Raw genomic sequence first — 20,134 nt, forward strand, 5'->3', positions numbered from 1 at the left:
TGGTGATATGTTGAGTATATTAGTTAAGATTGCAGACATTTTCGATCACTATCAGTGTAAATATGACATGAAAACTAAGTTTTTACAAAGTTTCCGGTTATGGAATCTTTCCTAAGGTGAGAAAGTACCTACATACGGTTCTAACCATGCACAATCTGGTTAACCTTTAGGTCCTATCTCATCTGAGGTAACTATAGTGTATCTTAACAGTTTATAGTAAAACACCTATTGAATTTATTAATGGTCACAGTCACAGAAAAATCATTTCTGACTGAATGTTACATGTTTTAAGCTTGCTATGAACTACCGCAACGCTCCGGTGGTTGTGTTTTTCGAGGGGGAGGGATTTGTTGCCGGAGCTCCATCTCGTTTCCCCGCACAAGATCTGGCAGCTGAAGGATTGGTTGTGGTGTCAGTAGCTTATCGCCTCAATGTGTTTGGTAAGTCATATTTAGTTGAGATTTTACTGTTTTAAATTGTTCCTAGTAGATGCTAATAAAATAAGTTCCACAACTCACACTGCAGCATAACACCTGTGTTACATACATGTACCCATTTTGCACTTGACAAATAATTATTGTACTTTGTAAAAAAAATAATACAATATGAATCACACAAATTTAAGTCAGTTTTAAAACATTTTAAAAATGTAGCAACTGTCTATTACTTCTCTAAAAGTATTGCATCTAATTCTAAAATATACTGTTTTAAATTTAGGTGAAATAAGGGAATACATAAATTTATTGTTATGGTACATTTAAGGATAACGTGAGCCTGAACACTACCTCTTTCTGTAGCCATAGCAAAAGGTGAAGTCTTTTTTTATGCTAACAAACTAAAATTAGACTAATGATTACGAAAACAAGTTGAACATTGTAGCAAACATTTAAAGAATGTAATTCATTTCTCGAATTCAATTGCTTGTTTTTTTGCACCTTAATACATGGCCTATTTTGGTAAATTGTTAGCCATTGGTGCTCACCTACATAGGTAACTAAAGTTAAAGGGTATCGATAAAAAAAATAAACTTGTATTGCTTTCATATTAGCAAAAGCCAGTTGAGCGGATCGATTTCATGTTTTTTATTATAAAGCAATAAATTAAAACAATGTTTGTAGAATATAATTGTTGAATATTACATTTTTTATAGCACACCCAACTTCATCTAATCTGGATTAATAATAAACCATCATATGTTTTTACATTTTACATATGCAGTTGTTTACTATAGTTATTTGTGTAACTAATGGGCAAAGTGGCACTTTGCTGCACACGAGAGCAATGTTTGCGGAATGATCTCGAGTGCAGCAAAGGCCTTTTGCACTCGTGTTACACATTATATTTTTCCTACAGTCACCCGACAAAGTTGGCTTCCTTGTACTGTTTATAGTACAGAAAGCTGCTAATTGCTGCATATTTATACTTTTCCGTACGGTTTATAATTTGCCGTACGGTTTATACTTTGCCGCACATCAGGATTCCAACGAAACAACACAAAACAGCGTGGTTCTATTATGCACGTAATCCGTGTACGCTTGGAAATAGGTTGGCAACACTTAAAGATAATAATACTATGAGCAGCTGATTGACTATTATAACTATGATTTAACCTGTCATTTCGTGTTTATAGTTTCGGTATTTCTGAACTTTCTGGACTTTTCTTTTTAACGTTTTTAAAACATTCATACGATCTTAATAAACAAGAAAATACCTTTAGAGCATTTTTTTAGGCGCGGAAACCACTTCAAATTACAAAAACATACGGAACTATATTCTCAAAACGCGGAGCACATTTCTTGCAGAGGAAAAATAGCGGAGTGATACGGACCGCGGGTACTACTTTCTCTAGGGCACCATTTGTGTTGCCAGCTGAACCTAAAAACGTGTTGTATAGTGTTTGAAAGACTAATTATTTATATGCTTTATAGTGACTGTAGGAAAAATATAATGTGTAAAACGAGTGAAAAAGGCCTTTGCTGCACTCGAGATCATTCCGCACTCGCCTGCGGCTCGTGCGTAAACATTGCTCTCGTGTGCAGCAAAGTGCCACTTTCACCACTAGTTACACAAATAACTATTTCCTACAGTGACTATAAAGCATAAAAATAATTAGTCTTTCAAACACTATACAACTTGTTTTTAGGTTCAGCTGGCAACACAAATAGTGCCCTAGAGAAAGTAGTACCCGCGGTCCGTATCACTCCGCTATTTTTCCTCGGCAAGAAATGTGCTCTGCGTTTTGAGAATATAGTTCCGTATGTTTTTGTAATTTGGAGTGGTTTCCGCACCTAAAAAAAATGATTTAAAGGTATTTTCTTGTTTATTAAGATCGTATGAATGTTTTAAAAACGTTTAAAAGAAAAGTCCAGAAAGTTCAGAAATACCGAAACTATAACACAAAATGACAGGTTAAATCGTAGTTATAATAGTCAATCAGCTGCTCATAGTATTATTATCTTTAAGTGTTGCCAACCTATTTCCAAGCGTTCACGGATCACGTGCATAATAGAACCACGCTGTTTTGTGTTGTTTCGTTGGAATCCTGATGTGCGGCAAAGTATAAACCGTACGACAAAGTATAAACCGTACGGCAAAGTATAAATATGCAGCAATTAGCAGCTTTCTGTACTATAAGCAGTACAAGGAAGCCAACTTTGTCGGGTGACTGTAGGAAAATATATTTTCAGTGTTGTGTTTGTAAGAAAATAAAATAGTTTATAACAATTTATTCTTTCATCAACTTTAATTTCACCAACAAAGGTTATGGGTCATTTGGAATAATAAAATATTCATTTTACAGTATTCTGTGCTTAAAAATAAGTAAAATGAGTTTTGGCTATAGAATTGAACCTTTGAAACGAAATAATTATGACACTTGGAATATTCAAGCTGAAGCTATATTAATCCAACAAAACCTAATGGAATATGTATCTGGAGAGAACAAATGTCCTGAGGATGAAGTTGGTAAGAATGCCTGGATAGTTAAAGATCTTAAAGCAAAATCAGAACTAATATTGATAATTTCACCTAGTGAATTGAAATTAGTAAAAAAATTCAAAACTTCCAAAGAAGTATGGGATTGCCTGCAGAACAATTACCAAAGTTCTGGTCCTGCAAGGAAAGCCAAATTTAAAGCAGTTAATAGTTCATAGAATGAAAGATCGAGAAGATGCTAGGGATCATGTCAACAAATTTATGGAGATTTTTGACAAACTTCAAGAAATGGACATCATTATCAATTCAGACTTACTTAGCATTATGCTACTTTACAGCTTATCATCATCATTTGAAAATTTCCGGGTAGCAATTGAGTCTAGACCTTCTCCTAATGATTTAAAAATAAAAGTAATTGACGAGAGTGAAGCTAGGTCAAAAGACACTTGTACGAATAATGAAGATACATTGTATTGCAAAACAAAGCAGTCCAACTCCAAGAAAGGTATTCACAAACACTTATAGTCATGAGAAACAAGATGAGAACAACACTACAAAAGTAAGTTTCAAAGTTAAATTTTTTAGATTTGGAAAAATAGGACACAAAGCCAATAACTGTAGATCCAAAATTTGAACATTTTAGGTTCTACTTCATCTGATTGGTGTATTGATAGTGGATGTACATCGCACATGTGTGGAGAGAAATCACAGTTCAGAGATATAAAAAATTCAAACGGAATTTTTCAACTTGCTTCTAAAGGAAAGACATTTGACGTTTCTGGAACAGGAACGGTTTCACTGGAATTAAAAAATTCTGAAATCATACATTTGAACAACACACTCTGTTTGTACCAGACTTAGCAACAAATCTAATGAGTGTCAGTAAAATAACAGATAAAGGATTTAAAGTGATTTTTGAAAAAGAGAAAGCTGTCGTCCAAAACCAAAGAGGAAATGTAATTGTGGCAGCAGAACGTCAGGGTGGTCTTTATTATGTCAAAAGTACAAAAGCTATAATGGTAAATGAAAAATCAAACTATACAAAAGAACCTGAGATCATAGATTGGCATAAGAAGTTAGGTCATCTAAACGAGGTTGACTTAAAAACAGCTTTAAAAAATGAATCTTTAAATGGATGAATCTTTAAACATGAAAGACAAAATTGGAGAATGTGAAGTGAAACGTGTATCAAAGGAAAATTGACACAAACACCATTTCAATCAAGAAAGATCGCAAATAATGTAGGCTTGTTAGAAGTCATACATTCTGACATTGTAGGTCCTATGAAAGTAACTACACCTGGAGGAAATAAGTATTTTGGAACATTCATTGATGAACATTCAAGATACTGTTATGTATATTTTTTGAAAAGTAAAGACGAAATTTTTGAACATTTCAAAGAATATAAATATGAGGTGGAAAATCAAACAGGAAATAAAATCAAGTTTCTGCAAACAAATAACGGCAAAGAATATTGTAATGGTGAATTTGACAAGTTCTTGAAAGAAAGTGGTATAAGGCGAAGACTAACAGTTCCATACATGCCACAACAAAATGGTTTGGCTGAAAGAAAAAATAGAACATTATTGGATATGGCAAGATGTTTACTGATAGAATCAAATCTACCAGGATATATGTGGACTGAAGCTATTAACACATCTAACTATATAAGAAATCGATGCCCTTCAAAAGCTACTGAACACTAACGCCATATGAAAAATGGACTGGAAGAAAGCCTTCAGTAGGACACTTGAAAGTATTTGGATCAAAAGTATTTGTATTAAACAAAGCTTCAAGAAAAGGAAAATTTTATCCGAAAGCCGAGCAAGGAATATTTGTGGGGTATGCAAGCAATTCAAAAGCATACAGAATTTGGATGCCACAACAAAAGCAGGTTAAAATTGCAAGAGATGTAAAAGTTCTTTCAAAAATGTACTATGAAAGAAATGAAGATGTAAATGATTACAATCTTCTTGAGCAAAATAAAATAAAATAAAGTGATAAAAAAATCAAGATTTTTGCATTATTCCGATCAAACAGAGCGAAAATAATGATGACCAGTCTGATTTTGACACTATATTTGAAGAAAAAAATGACAGTGAAATGGAAAATTATATTATTTTCGAAGATGATATTGAAAATCAACCTGATGATTCACCAAGCTCAAATGATATTGAAAATCAACCTGATGACTCACTAAGCTCAAATGAACATTTAGACACTGATGAAATAAGGGTATCACAGAAAAGGCAAAGAAAACCTCCTCCGTGGACAAAAGATTATCAAATGTCAGCTACCTGCAATGAAGATTCAACTTTAGAATCTTCAGAGGAATGGAATGAAGCAATAAAAGAGGAAATAAAAGCTCATTTAAAAAATGAAACTTGGGTGCTCGAGGATAGAAACAAAGAAATTAATGTAATTGGTTGTAAAATGGTATTAAAGAAGAAACTAAAACCAAATGGAGAGCTAGAAAGAAGAAAAGCACGATTGATAGCAAAAGGATTTGCACAAAAACCAGGCATTGACTACGATGAAACTTTTGCTCCAAAGCTAAGTTCAATAAGACTTATGCTTGGACTTGCTGTTGAAGATGATCTAAGTATTGATCAAATGGACGTTTCAACTGCTTTTCTAAATGGAGAAATAACTACTAAGCTATTGTCTGGGGGTAGAGTTCACAAGAAAGAATGGAAGGATATCAATATCACAAACGAAATACATAAATGAAGTCCTGAAAAAATTCAATATTACTGACTGCAAACCAGCTATAACTCCACTAACACCAGGTCTAAAATTGGTTAAAGGACATGAAAAAGATTGTAACTACCCATACCAAAATTTAATTGGTTCATTGATGTATTTGTCAATAGCCACAAGACCTGACATAACACATGCTTTGAGTTACCTCAGCCAATATAACTCTTGCTTTGGAAAAGAACACTGAATTGCTGCAAAGAGGGTTCTCAGATATTTGCAAGGCTCAAAGAACTTGTGTCTTGATTTTTTCAAAACAGGAAAGCCATTAATTTGAGCAGCAGATGCAGATTGGGCATGCAGTGAAGACAGGAGATCATACACCGGCTACTGTTTTAAATTTGGCGGTGCTGTAATCTCCTGGGAATCAAAAAAGCAGAGGACTGTAGCTTTGTCTACGAGTGAAGCGGAATACATGTCAATGACTGAAGCTGCAAAAGAAGCCATTCATTTAAAACAATTGATTAATGCTATGGGAAGACCTCAAGAAGTCATTGAAATATTTTGTGATAACCAATCAGCTATTACAATGGCTAAAAACTCCATTATAGGAAGTAAATCTAAACATATCAGTATCAGAGAACATTTTATACGGGAAAAAGTACAAAATGGAGAAATAAAATTGAACTACAAACCCACAGAATACATGGTTAATGATATTTTTACTAAAGGACTAAGCGAACCAAAACATCACAAATTTCAAAAGTGTCTAGGACTTTTACCTAGCTAAGTTGGGTGAGGGGGGATGTTGAATATTACATTTTTTATAGCACACCCAACTTCATCTAATCTGGATTAATAATAAACCATCATATGTTTTTACATTTTGCATATGCAGTTGTTTACTAAATATATTTTCAGTGTTGTGTTTGTAAGAAAATAAAAGAGTTTATAACAATTTATTCTTTCATTAACTTTAATTTCACCAACAATAATACAACTATTTAATCAATTTAACTTACCAGGTTGTCTCAGAACTATCAACATCCATATAAGTAAAGATGTGGACATTACATACATCCTTTGTATTGGCATTTTTTCTGTTTCAATTCAGGCAGAAAAAATCCACCATGGATCCATATGATCAGCAGATGTAATTTTTCAAAGACTTGTCTGCTTTAAGAGAATTGCCCAAATATTTTTTACCATACCTTATAGACCTTATGTTTTCTTAAAATTTGTACATTTAACATATGAAAAGCATTGTTTTACAAGCAAGTGTTCTATATTATATTACCTAAAACCAAAACCATTGTCAGAGGTAGAAGTTGATCGCGTGTTTGGGGCATTTATTGCCCGCGTTTTCATTTTCTACAATTATCAAGCAGATTTGAGAAAAAAATTCTGAAATTCTTTTTTATATGGCACCCCTGCAAATTAGGAAAAGTAAAAAACTACTTTAGCTACAATTTTATTACATATATCATAATCACACCAAGTTGCATGTTCTCCATCAGAACTCAAATATCTTTCTGCTACCTGTAGCGGTGCCAAATAATATGTCACAAGAAAAATGTACTGTACAACCTTTTATTCAGGTAACTATTGTCGGGACCAGGTAAGTTTGCAGTTGGCGGCAGCCAATCACAAGACAAGGCTAGTGCGACGTTGCCACATCGCCCGTCGACAACACAAATTAAAATATACTAAGCAATATTGACAGCAATTTGACAACAATACACTTAAGCAACAATACACTTAAAGAAGTGTGTGGTAAGAAAAAGAAGACTAAGAAAAATCCATGGTTCTCAGAAGAGTGCCAAACTTTGGTAAACAGAAGAAGAGAAATCAAGATCAAATGGATTGCAAGCAGGAGAGCTGACAATGAAGAAGAGAAAAGGAAATCAGAGCAGCTTAGAGTAGAATACTGTGAAATTAACAGAAATACAAAACAAATGCTTAGAGCATGTAAAAGAAACTTTCTGAAGCAAAAACTGACCAAAGCAGAAAACGACAGAGCCACGAACAACACCAGGGATTTTTATAGAACAATTAGATTTTTCAAAAGTGGTTTCTCTGCAAGAACCTATGGCGTTGAAAATAAAAGTGGAAATGTAGTAGTAGATAAAGAATCAGGCATTAAAGTATGGAAAGACTATTTTGAAGAACTTCTAAACTGTGATGGACCGACAATTAGAGACATAGAAGAAAATCTAAGCTACCACAATGTTGAACCAAATGTTTTACCACCCTCAGAACAGGAAGTAGAAGAAGCAATTATGTTACTCAAATGCAATAAAGCCCCTGGAGAGGACGGAATCACAACGAAAGTAATTAGAAGTGGTGGAAAAGTCCTAATCAAAGAAATTGATAGCCTTTTAACAAATGTATGGAATTATGAAATAATACCAGAGGAGTGGGCAGAAGCGATAATAATCCCATTACATAAGAAAGGTGACAAACAGTCTTGCTCAAACTACAGAGGTATCTCACTTCTAAACACAGTATATAAAATATTCTCAAAAATTCTATTAACGAGACTAAATCCGTACACAGAATCAATAATTGAGGATCAACAAGCCGGCTTTATGAAAGGTAGATCGACAGTAGACCAAATATTTTTGCTTAAACAGGGAATCTCAAAATATTATGAATATAATAAGAGTTTTTATGGGATATTTATTGACTTCAAGAAAGCTTACGACAGCATTGATCGGAGGACCTTATGTAGGAAAATGGAAAAACATGGCATACCTAAAAAGTTAATAAATTTGACAAGATTATGTGTTGACGAATCAAGAGCGAAAGTAAAGGTAGATGGAGAAATGTCGGAGAGCTTTAGTATAAATACAGGAGTGAGACAAGGGGACGGGATTTCTCCCACTCTTTTCAACATAGCGATTGAAGAAGCTCTACAAAAAGTAAAAAATCTAAAGAGGGGCCTACAATTGGGTGTAGACTTAAATGTCATGGCCTTTGTAGATGATGTGGTGATATTGGCTGAAAAGTCGGAGGATTTGTGTTTTCTAGCCGACAAGTTTATTCAAGAATGTAAAAAAGTGGGTTTGGAACTAAATGAGGAAAAAACCAAAATAATAAAGTTTGGACGACATCCCATCAATAGAGGCACCAATTTCAATATAGCCAACTATTTAATTGAACCAGTAGAAAGCTTTAAATACTTAGGAGTTACTGTAAATAGCTTTAACATAGAAGATACAGAAATATTAAGTAAATTAGCAAATGCCAATAAATGTTTAGGTGCATGTATGAAGCTCCTGTCATCAAAACTCCTATCATCTGATACAAAAATAAGAATATATAAAACCATTATTCAACCAGTGTTATTGTATGGAAGCGAGACCTGGGTCCTATCCAAGAGAAATGAAGGACGCTTGATTGTTTTTGAAAACAAGGTCCTAAGAAAAATATTCGGCCCAGTAAACGAAGAAGGAGAATGGCGGATTAGAAAAAGCAGAGAGCTACGAGCGTTATACCAGGACCCTGATATAATAGCTTTGATAAAGGCAAAAAGATTAGGTTGGCTAGGTCATGTATTGCGAAGGGAAGAAGGAACAAGACTGAAGGAAGTATGTTCTGCTGTACCAACTGGAAAGCGTCCACTGGGTAGACCAAAAATGAGATGGTATGACCAAGTTAAGAGAGATGTGAGTCAGTGTGGAGGGACAGTGGAGATGGCAGCGGACAGAGAAGCGTGGAAGAGGCTGATCTACGAGGCGAAGAACCCAGCAGTAAGTAAGTAAGTAAGCAATATTTTGAAATCAGCTGGTATTATGAGATTTGGCAACACCGCACGGTTCTCATTGGTTCATTCAAAACCATAAGGTAAATAGGCTCCTCCCTCAACTGCAAACTTACGTGGTCCCAACAATAGGCAAAAACTAAAATATAAACAACAAACAATAATCATAACATGTGTTAGCAAATTAAATGAAGAATATTAAACCAGCTGTCACCTTCCCTTCTCTTTTTAAAAATTTATTTCCCCTGTTCACGTGTTTGGAATCTATTGTTGGTACAATTCCCCATCAATGTTGACCATGTAATCTCTAGTGTTGGAATTTGCTCCAACCACTATTCCATATCGCTTCAGGTTTGACACCCACACTTTTTCCCCTGTGACCAAAACTCGTAGCTCTCTTACACGGTGTCTTTCGTCGTAGTTTCGCTTCTGTTTTTCTTTTTCTGGGGTGTCCCATGCCTTAATATTTTTCAAGTCTGGCCACTTCGGCTCCGATGTTTTGTCTGAAGTAGGAACAGTGCTTCTGATTTTCCTACCAAAAAGAAGCTCAGCAGGACTGTGTGGGTGTCTAACCTGAAGCGATATGGAATTGTGGTTGGAACAAATTCCAACACTAGAGATTACATGGTCAACATCGATGGGGAATTGTACCAACAATAGAATATACAAGAAATAGAGTCTTTTTAGTTCCCACCAACAATAGATTCCAAACACGTGAACAGGGAAAATAAAGCTGTCACTACACTAACCATCCCCACTGATCTGATAGAACCAATTGTAATGGTCTATAATCCGTGGTAGTACTTTCTCTGTATTATTTGATCAGTGATCATCATCGAAATGTATCATTTGTACTGGGTTTTGGTCGTGTATTGGCTTGATTTTAAACGTAGTCTATGATTATTTGTTTTGATTACATTTACGTCGTTATTTTGTAACCAACATGGCAACCCATAAGGCCAATGCTAAAATTTAAAAACCTTGAGTTACTTTAATTAAATTATATAGGCACTAGCAGAATACCCGTCCTTCGTACGGGGTTCGCGTATATGTATAAAATGCTTATTTCAGTTATAATCGTGCTTTGTGTTTGCAATCGGAGATGACAGGGTCGTAGAAAATTTAGTTCTTTTAATTTACGGGATGCCATAGTATACCATACCTACCATAGCCATAATGTTCTACCACTACATCTATAAACAATAAAAAAGTAAATTTTTGAATATTTGCACAATATCCAAAAACTATTTATAAATTAAAAACATAAACTTAACTGTAAACAATCCTACTTTCAGTTTTCATTATGTATCGCAGCTTTTTGTTGCTGCTTGGTTCAAATTAGCAGTTATCATAAATGCAAAAATAATTTAGAGCTGTACCTTGTTGGTAAACCTTACAACTATTTAATGATATTGAATTTCATAGAACCAACTTGTTTAATTGAAACAGCTGACAAAATGCTATGATTTCTTTTAAATATGAATACTCATAAGGTTCAAATGGGATACTCCAGAGCCACTGGGGCGGAGCCCGGGAGGATTTTCGAGATAAGAATATGTCTATATGTTAATCGGGAATGTGGGCTATCATCATACCAAATTTCAGCCCAATCCGACCAGTAGTTAATGCGTGATTGAACTTCAAACAAACAAACAAACTAACAAATAAACAAACAAACACACAAACTTTCACATTTATAATATTATTTTTCAAGTCTGGCCCTGGCCACTTCGGCTCCAATGTTTTGTCTGAAGTAGGAACAGTGCTTCTGATTTTCCTACCCAAAAGAAGCTCAGCAGGACTGTGTGGGTGTCTAACCTGAAGCGATATGGAATTGTGGTTGGAACAAATTCGAACGCTAGAGATTACATGGTCAACATCGATGGGAAATTGTATACAAGAAATAGAGTCTTTTTAGTTCCCACCAACAATAGATTCCAAACACGTGAACAGGGAAAATAAAACTGTCACTACACTACCCATCCCCACTGATAGAACCAATTGTAATTATGGTCTATAATCCGTGGTAGTACTTTCTCTGTATTATTTGATCAGTGATCATCATCGGAATGTATCATTTGTACTGGGTTTTGGTCGTATATTGGCTTGATTTTAAACGTAGTCTATGATTATTTGTTTTGATTGCATTTACGTCGTTATTTTGTAACCATCATGGCAACCCATAAGGCCAATGCTAAAATTTAAAAACCTTGAGTTACTTTAATTAAATTATATAGGCACTAGCAGAATACCCGTCCTTTGTACGGGGTTCGCGTATATGTATAAAATGCTTATTTCAGTTATAATTGTGCTTTGTGTTTGCAATCGGAGATGACACGGTTGTAGAAAATTTAGTTCTTTTAATTTACGGGATGCCATACCTACCATAGCCATAATGTTCTACCACTGCATCTATAAACAATAAAAAAATAAATTTTTGAATATTTGCACAATATCCAAAAACTATTTATAAATTAAAAACATAAACTTAACTGTAAACAATCCTACTTTCAGTTTTCATTATGTATCACAGCTTTTTGTAGCTGCTTGGTTCAAATTAGCAGTTATCATAAATGCAAAAATAATTTAGAGCTGTACTTCAGCCCAATCCGACCAGTAGTTAATGCGTGATTGAACTTCAAACAAACAAACAAATAAACAAACAAACACACAAACTTTCACATTTATAATATTAGTATGATTAACAACAATTGAAATTTATTGTCTTAAACCTTCCAAACATTAGTCGAAACATCCTTGGTAAATTTGAAAAAATATGGTCAGCCGTTATTGAGTGATATAGTGATAGAAAGTTTGCGTTGCAGCCGATCAGAAAGAGCAGCTTTGCTTCGCTCCGCTCAATAAATATAATAATTGGTTTTCAACTTTTTTGAACAGTTTTTTTTAGGCTTTTTTCTGCTGAAGGTTTCTGTATGTGTTGCAGGTTTCTTCTGTCTGGAAGATCTAGAGGCCCGAGGTAACCTGGGTCTTTTGGACCAATACCTTGCTCTCATCTGGGTACACGAGAACATTGCTGCGTTTGGAGGAGACCCTCGTAGCGTCACACTCATGGGTCACTCAGCCGGAGCAACTAGTGTCGTCTATCACATGATCTCTCCACGAACAGCAAGTGAGACTTTTGTCTTTTTTTCAAAAGAATGTAATATGTTTTAAAGTTATAGGGTTTAAGTAACAACGAGAAATTTCTGTTTACGTATAATGGTACAGGGAGAATAAAAGTATACATATTTCATTACACTGAACTTCAAATAAATAAATCACGGAATGTAAACATGAAAAATGGCTTTTAAGGTAGGAAAGGATCGAACCCCAGCTTATTTTACCAATTCTTTTCAGTTAACAGCTTTCTGTTCCTGCACAGAGACAAAAAACAGCTGCAAACTGTGGCGTTAGATCACTATTAATTTTGAATTAATCAGCTCCATATTTTTCCAGACCTGTTCCACAGAGCAATAGTGATGTCAGGTAGTGTTATGTCACCTTGGTCACATGCTCATCGCCCTGCCAACGCCTCACGGGCCGTGGCTCGCAGTCTGGGGTGCCTCTCTGTCAACCAAACCCATCAGATATTGAGCTGTCTCCGCAACAAGTCTGCCACTGAGATATTGCGTGCGTTCGAGACACAATATATGGTAATAGAATCACAGTATGATTTTGTTCTGACTACCGGGATGTGTTGTTATAATCCATGAAGTGTCATAACGTTCTCCAGTGTTAACATTCTGTTCCTCATTTACTGGGCCATATTTGGAAGGTGTTTCCGCATATTTTTACTAAGGTCTTTTTTATAAAGAAGATAACTTAAAGGAACTACATCTGCTATGACATATGTTATGAAACAAAAATTCACATGAGAGTGCCTGTAGTGCAGCTCTATTGTTTAGTTGTATTGCTGAAATGCTTGCTTTCAAATCTGAGGGTTGCCAGTTTCCTGTGAATAATTAATTCTGAGCTTATCCCACTTATTGGGTCATCAATTAATTAAGGGTGATTTCTAATTAGATTGTGACAATTACGGTGTTTGAATCAGTCCTTTACAATAAAATTTACAAAACACCTCTGGTAGAATTGAAATAAAATAAAAATTGAAAAAATTGAATTGACTTTTTTGTTTCAGGAGGGAAACTGGACAAACACCATTTTACCTGTGAGTGATGACTTCTTGCCAGACATAGAGCAATATCTGCCAAAGACACCACTGGAAGCCTTGACTGAAGGGTCCTTCCTCAAGATACCAGTGCTGACAGGGGTAACCAGCCACGAGGGAGTGGTGGCCATTTGTAAGTTTATTAAAAGTTTTAATTTTTATTAGTGAATTTCCTATATAGGGAATAAGCTATTACCGTAGTACTCATGGTAAGACCTGGACCCGGGACCGATTTTTTTTTTCGTTTTGAGGTCCCTAGAGGCCAAAAACACCATCTGTTCAAATTCATATATATATATATATTTATATATGTGTCCGTTAGCGCGATAACTCGAGCAAAAATGATCCGATTTTGATGAAATTTGGTACAAACGTGTAAACCTAAGTTTATTCGAACGAGTTCGCGAACCAGCATGATCAAACCATGGGAACGGGGGTTTATGGGGGCTTTTATGGGGTAAAAATGGGTTTTTCCCATTTTTGACCCAAAAAACATAAAATTTTGCAATTTCTTTTCAAACTATTTTTTAGAGCTTAAAAAAACAAATAATTTAGTATATTGAAACGTTATAATGCGCCTAATGGTTACGGAGAAAATTCCAAAAAATTGTAAATTTAAAATCCCATGTTATTCTTATGGAGAATAAGTAAACTGTTGTAGTTTGCTTGTTTATTAACATTTTTTGCCCAAATTTGGAAAATGTTTTTATTTCTTACTAACTATTACAATTTACATAAAAAACACTTTTACCCTCCCTGTTGCAGCAAACCTAAGTATGTGTTAAACTGATTCTATTTAAATAGGGAAAAAATGTGATATTTTTAAGGAGACATTTTAGTGTAAATCCAATCAGGCAAATGGAAATTCGCTTAGTCTGCAGGTTTGCTGCGGCGGGGGTATTTAATATATTTGTTACTATATATTACTTAAATCAAATTTTACAAACGTTGGTTGTTTTGTTACACAAATCTGAAGACTGAACTTGACTCCCAATAATCTGGCACTTGATAGACCTACACTCTTGATAATCAGACGCTACGATAATGAGCGAGTTAACAACCAATATATGTACAACACTGGAGTTAACTTTGTGATGTGACAGGAATATTGCATCTTTCCATTTGCTGTGTTCAGTCTGATTCTGTGATTTTTCAGTAATAGTGATTATTCCACACAAACAAAATAAAAAGGGAAATACATACACAATAATTTTGGAATCAAAATCCACATAACACTAGGATTGCTTTCATAGCAGTGAAACTCAGTTGAGCGGAGCAATCATCTTATATAGTTTTGAATAAAGCGATAGATGAAAATACCCCCGCCGCAGCAAACCTGCAGACTAAGCGAATTTCAACTTGTCTGATTACATATTTACTAAAATACTTCCATAAATAAGACATATTTATTCCCAATTTAAATAACATTAGATATAACGAACGCTTAGGTTTGCTGCTACGGGGAAGGTAAACAGTGTTTTTTGACCAAACAACAATAGTATAGGATGAAATAAAGAAGTTTGCCAAATTTGATCAACATATATCCATAAACAAGTAAACTACACAGTTTTCATTTTCTCCATAAGAATAACATGGGAATTTTAAATTTGCATTTTTTTAAATTTTCTCCGTGACCGTTAGGCATACAACAATGCTTCAATATACTAAATTATTTCTTTTTTTAAGCTCTACAAAATGGTTGGTAAAGAAATTCTAAAATTTTATATTTTTAGGGTCAAAAATGGGACAAACCCAATTTACCCCATAAAACCCCCCATAAAACCCTGTTCTCATGGTCCGATTATGCTGGATCGCGAACTCGTTCGAATAAATGTTGGTTTACATGTTTGTACCAAATTTCATCAAAATCGGATCATTTTTGCTCGAGTTATCGCGCTGACGGACACACATATATATATATATATATAAATATATATATATATATGAATTTGAACGGATGGTGTTTTTGGCCTCTAGGGACCTCAAAACGAAAAAAAAATTGGTCCCGCGTCCAGGTCTTACCATGAGTACTACGGTAATAGCTTATTCCCTATATGGGAAATTCGCTAAAATGATTATAGGTATAATACAAAATACAAATGATCCCATACTCTGCACTGCTATCCTTTATCTTTCACCACTTCCTACATCGTGGACCTGTTTCCCTCCCTTCCCCTAGCATTTTAGGATTTCTGTGTTCATTAATCTAACTGCCACAAAGGGTTCCCACACTCAGCAACATTGGCCTTTACTACTTCCTTAACCCCTTCCTATGCCGTAAATATGTTTCCCTCCCTTCTTAGAACATTTTAAGATTGCAGATACATTAATCTCTGCCACAGACGGTTCCCACACACCGCACTGCTGGCCTTCACTACTTCCTTCATCGCTTCCTAAGTCGTGGACCTGTTTCCCTCCAATCCCATAGTATTTTAGTATTTTAGACACGTTAATTTAACTGCACCAAAGTATTCCCACAGTCCGCACTGTTAGCCTTTACCACTTCCTTCACCACGTCCTATGTCGTGGACCTGTCCTCCTTCCTTCCCATAGTATTTGAGTATTTTTAATAAGTTAATCTTACTGCCACAAAGCGTTACCACACTCCCAACTGCTAGCCTTTACTAGTTCCTTCACCACTTCCTACTTCGTGGACCTGTTTCCCTCCCTTCCCATCACATTTTAGGATTTTACATACATTAATCTAACTGTCCCAAAGCGTTTCCACACTCTGTACTGCTTGCCTTTACTACCTCCTTCACCACTTCCTACCATGTGGACCTGTTTCCCTCCCTTCCCATCACATTTTAGGATTGCAGAAACATTAATCTAACTGCCACAGACGGTTCCCACACTCCGGACTGTTTGCCTTTACTACTTTCTTCACTATTTCCTACGTCTTGGACCTGTTACCCTCCCTTCCCATAATATTTTAGTATTGCAGATACATTAATGTAAATGCCACAAACAGTTCCCACACTCCTTACTTCTCGCTATCAGGCCTACTACTTCCTACGTCGTGGACCTGTTTAAGTTTGCCATTTATGAGATGGATCCATGAATGTGATTCAACCTAAGAATTGTTTAAGATAAAATGTTATTTGTTATAACTTTATTTAGCTACGTAAATCAAATCTGTTAAATACTGAACCTATGAAAGATTATGTTTTCTCTATGACTGTACCTATTCGATCAGTTGTCGTTTCCAAATTGGGACTTAAATTTAAACCTAAGACTTTCTCTGTATTATATGATCAGTTGTCATTACCCGAATTTTTTTTCCTTTGTAATGTGTGTAGGTTGTGGCTTGATTTGAACATATGCTATGAGTCTTTGTTTTGTTTACATTTACTTTGTTATTTTGTAACCATCATAGCAACCCATAAGACCAATGTTAAAATTTAAAAACTTTGAGTTACCTTAAACTATATAGGCATTATAAAAAATTGAAATTGGTTATGTCTAAACCACCTAATCATTTGACAAAGCAACCTTGGTAAGTTTGGCTAAAATATGTTCAGCCGTTATTGAGATTAAGTGTAATAAAGATTGCATTGAAGATGATCCAAAAGATCTTCGCTTCGCTCCGCTCAATAAACTTTGAGCCCTCCTAAATGTATAGAAATGTTTATAAATTATAGCTTGTTGTGTGCATTGCTCAGATAAAAATAGCATTTTTGTATAAATCCATCAGTTAACTACCTAACAATAGTCAATGTTAATACTTAAAGAACTGAAGTTAAACAGATACACATCTACTTTCTTCATTTGTATGACTCAATTCTTTCTACAATCTTTGTTAATTAAGTTTCACCACATAAGTTAATTGACTAATTGTGCTTTATAAAATTGAAAACCCCAATTTGTTGTGTATTTCGGTGCTTACATGTAATGTTTACAAAAGTAACAATAAGAACTGTAAACTATTTAATTCTAACTGATGTACCCGTGATTTGCAACGGAGAGGACACTGAAGAGAATAAATAAAAAATAAGTAACATACACATTGTAATGTTATTTTCTTTTTTGGAGCTAAATCCCTAGTGAGACTGATCACCTCACTTATGACAATATAATTGAAGTGGCGCGCGCCTTCAATGTTTGGATGACCATAAACAGAACTGACCGACAATTGCCTACTCTGCCCTTAATGCACCAAATAAAGTCCACAAATGTATTGGGCTCAGCCTCAGCGTGGTGGACAGCATCATCGATCGGTCAATTGCCGAACAGTTGATTGAGACCATGTCTGTACTGGTGGAAATGACGCACGAGCACATGGGAACACTCGTTTAACGACGAAGATGGTTAGTTGAGGAGAAGCCGAGCCAACATCGTCAAGGAACCTCAGAACACCGACGTCGGTGGATTTTCTTGTATTAGCATTTTGGAATATTCTGAGGGTTTTTTATACCGACCCATTACTACCGGACTTGTCATTCATTACTACTACGAGATGCTGCTGTTTGTACATTGCTGGACGCCATCTTGGTGTCAGCCGCTCACGTACCGACCTGCCGCTTCCGTACCGACCTGTCGCTCACGGTCTACCGCTCGCTCAACTATTGGACACTACGTTTGCCCCAGACATCTGGTCCGGCGGGATATCTTTTGTCTATGGACACTTTGTATGATGTCTACGTTTGGTGAGTGACTTTAGGATTATTTTATCTCCTGTGCAACGGACTCTGGGACTGCGGCTAGTGAATCGAATTAGCAATCGAGAGGGATGTCTAGGACCTACGGATTTATTTGAATTGTTGAATCTTGTAATATTTTGTGCTTTGTATGTTGTCTGTTATAGGTGTTCCGGTGGCCACCGTCATTATGTACCATTTTGTAGAATTAAGATTGATCCTGTTTAATTGATTATTATTGATTATTAATGTTACTTATTATTGATTGCTCTTGGACAACGCACCTTAAGACTATTCATAATTTTCAACATACTTTACTATCCTTTCCAGCCCACTGGGGAGGGGATCTGGAGACTCAAGGTTATTCTCAGCTTCTTCAGCTGTTCTCCAACTCAGTTCTGCCAATGGTGATGTCTCGATACGGTTTCCACAGCCAGCAGAGTCGAGCAGAGATCTTGTCTATACTGAGGTGGCAGTACATTGACCCTGTGAGACCAGGTGACACAGCTGGACTTATCGCAATGCTTACTGATGTACGTTTTAGAAACACAATAACACAATTTGGTTATTCTATTTTGTCTAGATTGATAAATTGACTTCAAACTAGTTAGCTTTACATGCGTCACCAGGGGTTGTAGACGTAGAATCTTGGATATACATACTTTGCTGCTGCAAAAGACAGGTAGCGTTACCAATAACTCACATAAATGTCGTAGTTTCAAAAACTAAGAAGAAAAATATAAATTATTACAATTTCTGAAGTGTTTCTGAATTTTTCCTTCACGATGAGCTCAGCATGTCTTTTCCAATGGTAAATCTATTATCTTTTTATGGTTTTTTGGATTTAGAGTTATGAGGTAGCTAATAAAAGTTAAATTTACAAACTATATGGTAGTGTCAATGATGCATTTTGTCACACAACACCGTAGAACACTCCACAGTCTTAGGTCAAGCTGATTGAGGATATTAATTTTTCTTAATGATCCAGTTCTATACAGACGCTCAGTTCAAGGCACCGCACCTCCAACAACTACGACTGCTGGCAAAGACCGATATTCCTGTGTACGCCTACCAGTTCGAGCAAGGGGGTATCGACCTATACGGCAAAAACTTCAACATTTCCGGTATGAATTCAGTTTAACTTGAACTTTATATGGTCCTAAAAGCCTACAGTGGTCGGCAAAAAAGCATAAAGGAGAAATTTAAAAAATATAGATTTTGTTTTAAAGTGAATAATAGGGTACTTTAAACTATTATAAGGGCCTCAAAACTAATACAATGATATGTGCTTAACATTTTTACATAGGTAAAAAAAGAGTTGGTGACTAGGTCGTCCAGTTGTCGAAAACTCAACCAAAAATATGTGTTGGAAAATTTAATTCATGTTGTTTTTCAAATATTATGGTAATTATGAAAGTTTGTTGTTGTTGTGATTTATGGTGAAAATAAAAATAAAAAAATGTTTTCCATAAATACATTGAACACCTACTGTGTTTTTCACATTTTTTATTTGGAGGCAACTTCACTGCCTTTTTTGGTATTTTCAAGGAATGTATAATAATAATTAGTAGAAAATTATATCATCTTTCAGAATATCGCCTTCCACTTTCTTGCTCGATTTCCCCACCATTTAATAGTATATTACGTTACTAGTCCTGAAAATAAGTGTTTACCGGACGAGTGTGGTCGTTCCCGTGCGAGATGAAGTCGAGTACGGGATTACCATACGAGTCCGGTACACACATTTTGGACGAGTGACGTATGATAGTTTACGCCATACTACTAAATCTGTTCAAATCATTATACATTACCACCAACTAAAGGACTAAAATTCAATAGTCATAACCTCTAAGAGAGGTTATGTTTTTGTTTATAACCACTAATTGCCACCCAAATACAGTATAATCAGCTGATTGGTGTCTGGTAAAACTCATT

General features: G+C 35.4%; 1 protein-coding gene across 1 annotated transcript in view; it reads left to right on the forward strand.

Moving 5' to 3' along the window:
• Window positions 1-20,134, forward strand: part of LOC128988664 (carboxylesterase 4A) — a 59,965-nt gene that overhangs the window by 33,638 nt on the left and 6,193 nt on the right. The window contains exons 4-9 of the mRNA XM_054410167.1: window positions 293-440; window positions 12,339-12,524; window positions 12,851-13,047; window positions 13,533-13,695; window positions 18,530-18,732; window positions 19,188-19,323. Coding sequence (XP_054266142.1) covers window positions 293-440; window positions 12,339-12,524; window positions 12,851-13,047; window positions 13,533-13,695; window positions 18,530-18,732; window positions 19,188-19,323 — 1,033 coding nt within the window. The remainder of the gene's footprint in view (window positions 1-292; window positions 441-12,338; window positions 12,525-12,850; window positions 13,048-13,532; window positions 13,696-18,529; window positions 18,733-19,187; window positions 19,324-20,134) is intronic.

The sequence above is a fragment of the Macrosteles quadrilineatus genome, unplaced genomic scaffold, assembly GCF_028750875.1.
Source record: "Macrosteles quadrilineatus isolate MER2022 unplaced genomic scaffold, UCM_ALF_1.0 Scaffold_3__2_contigs__length_128488019, whole genome shotgun sequence".
In the NCBI taxonomy this organism is placed as follows: Eukaryota; Metazoa; Arthropoda; class Insecta; order Hemiptera; family Cicadellidae; genus Macrosteles; species Macrosteles quadrilineatus.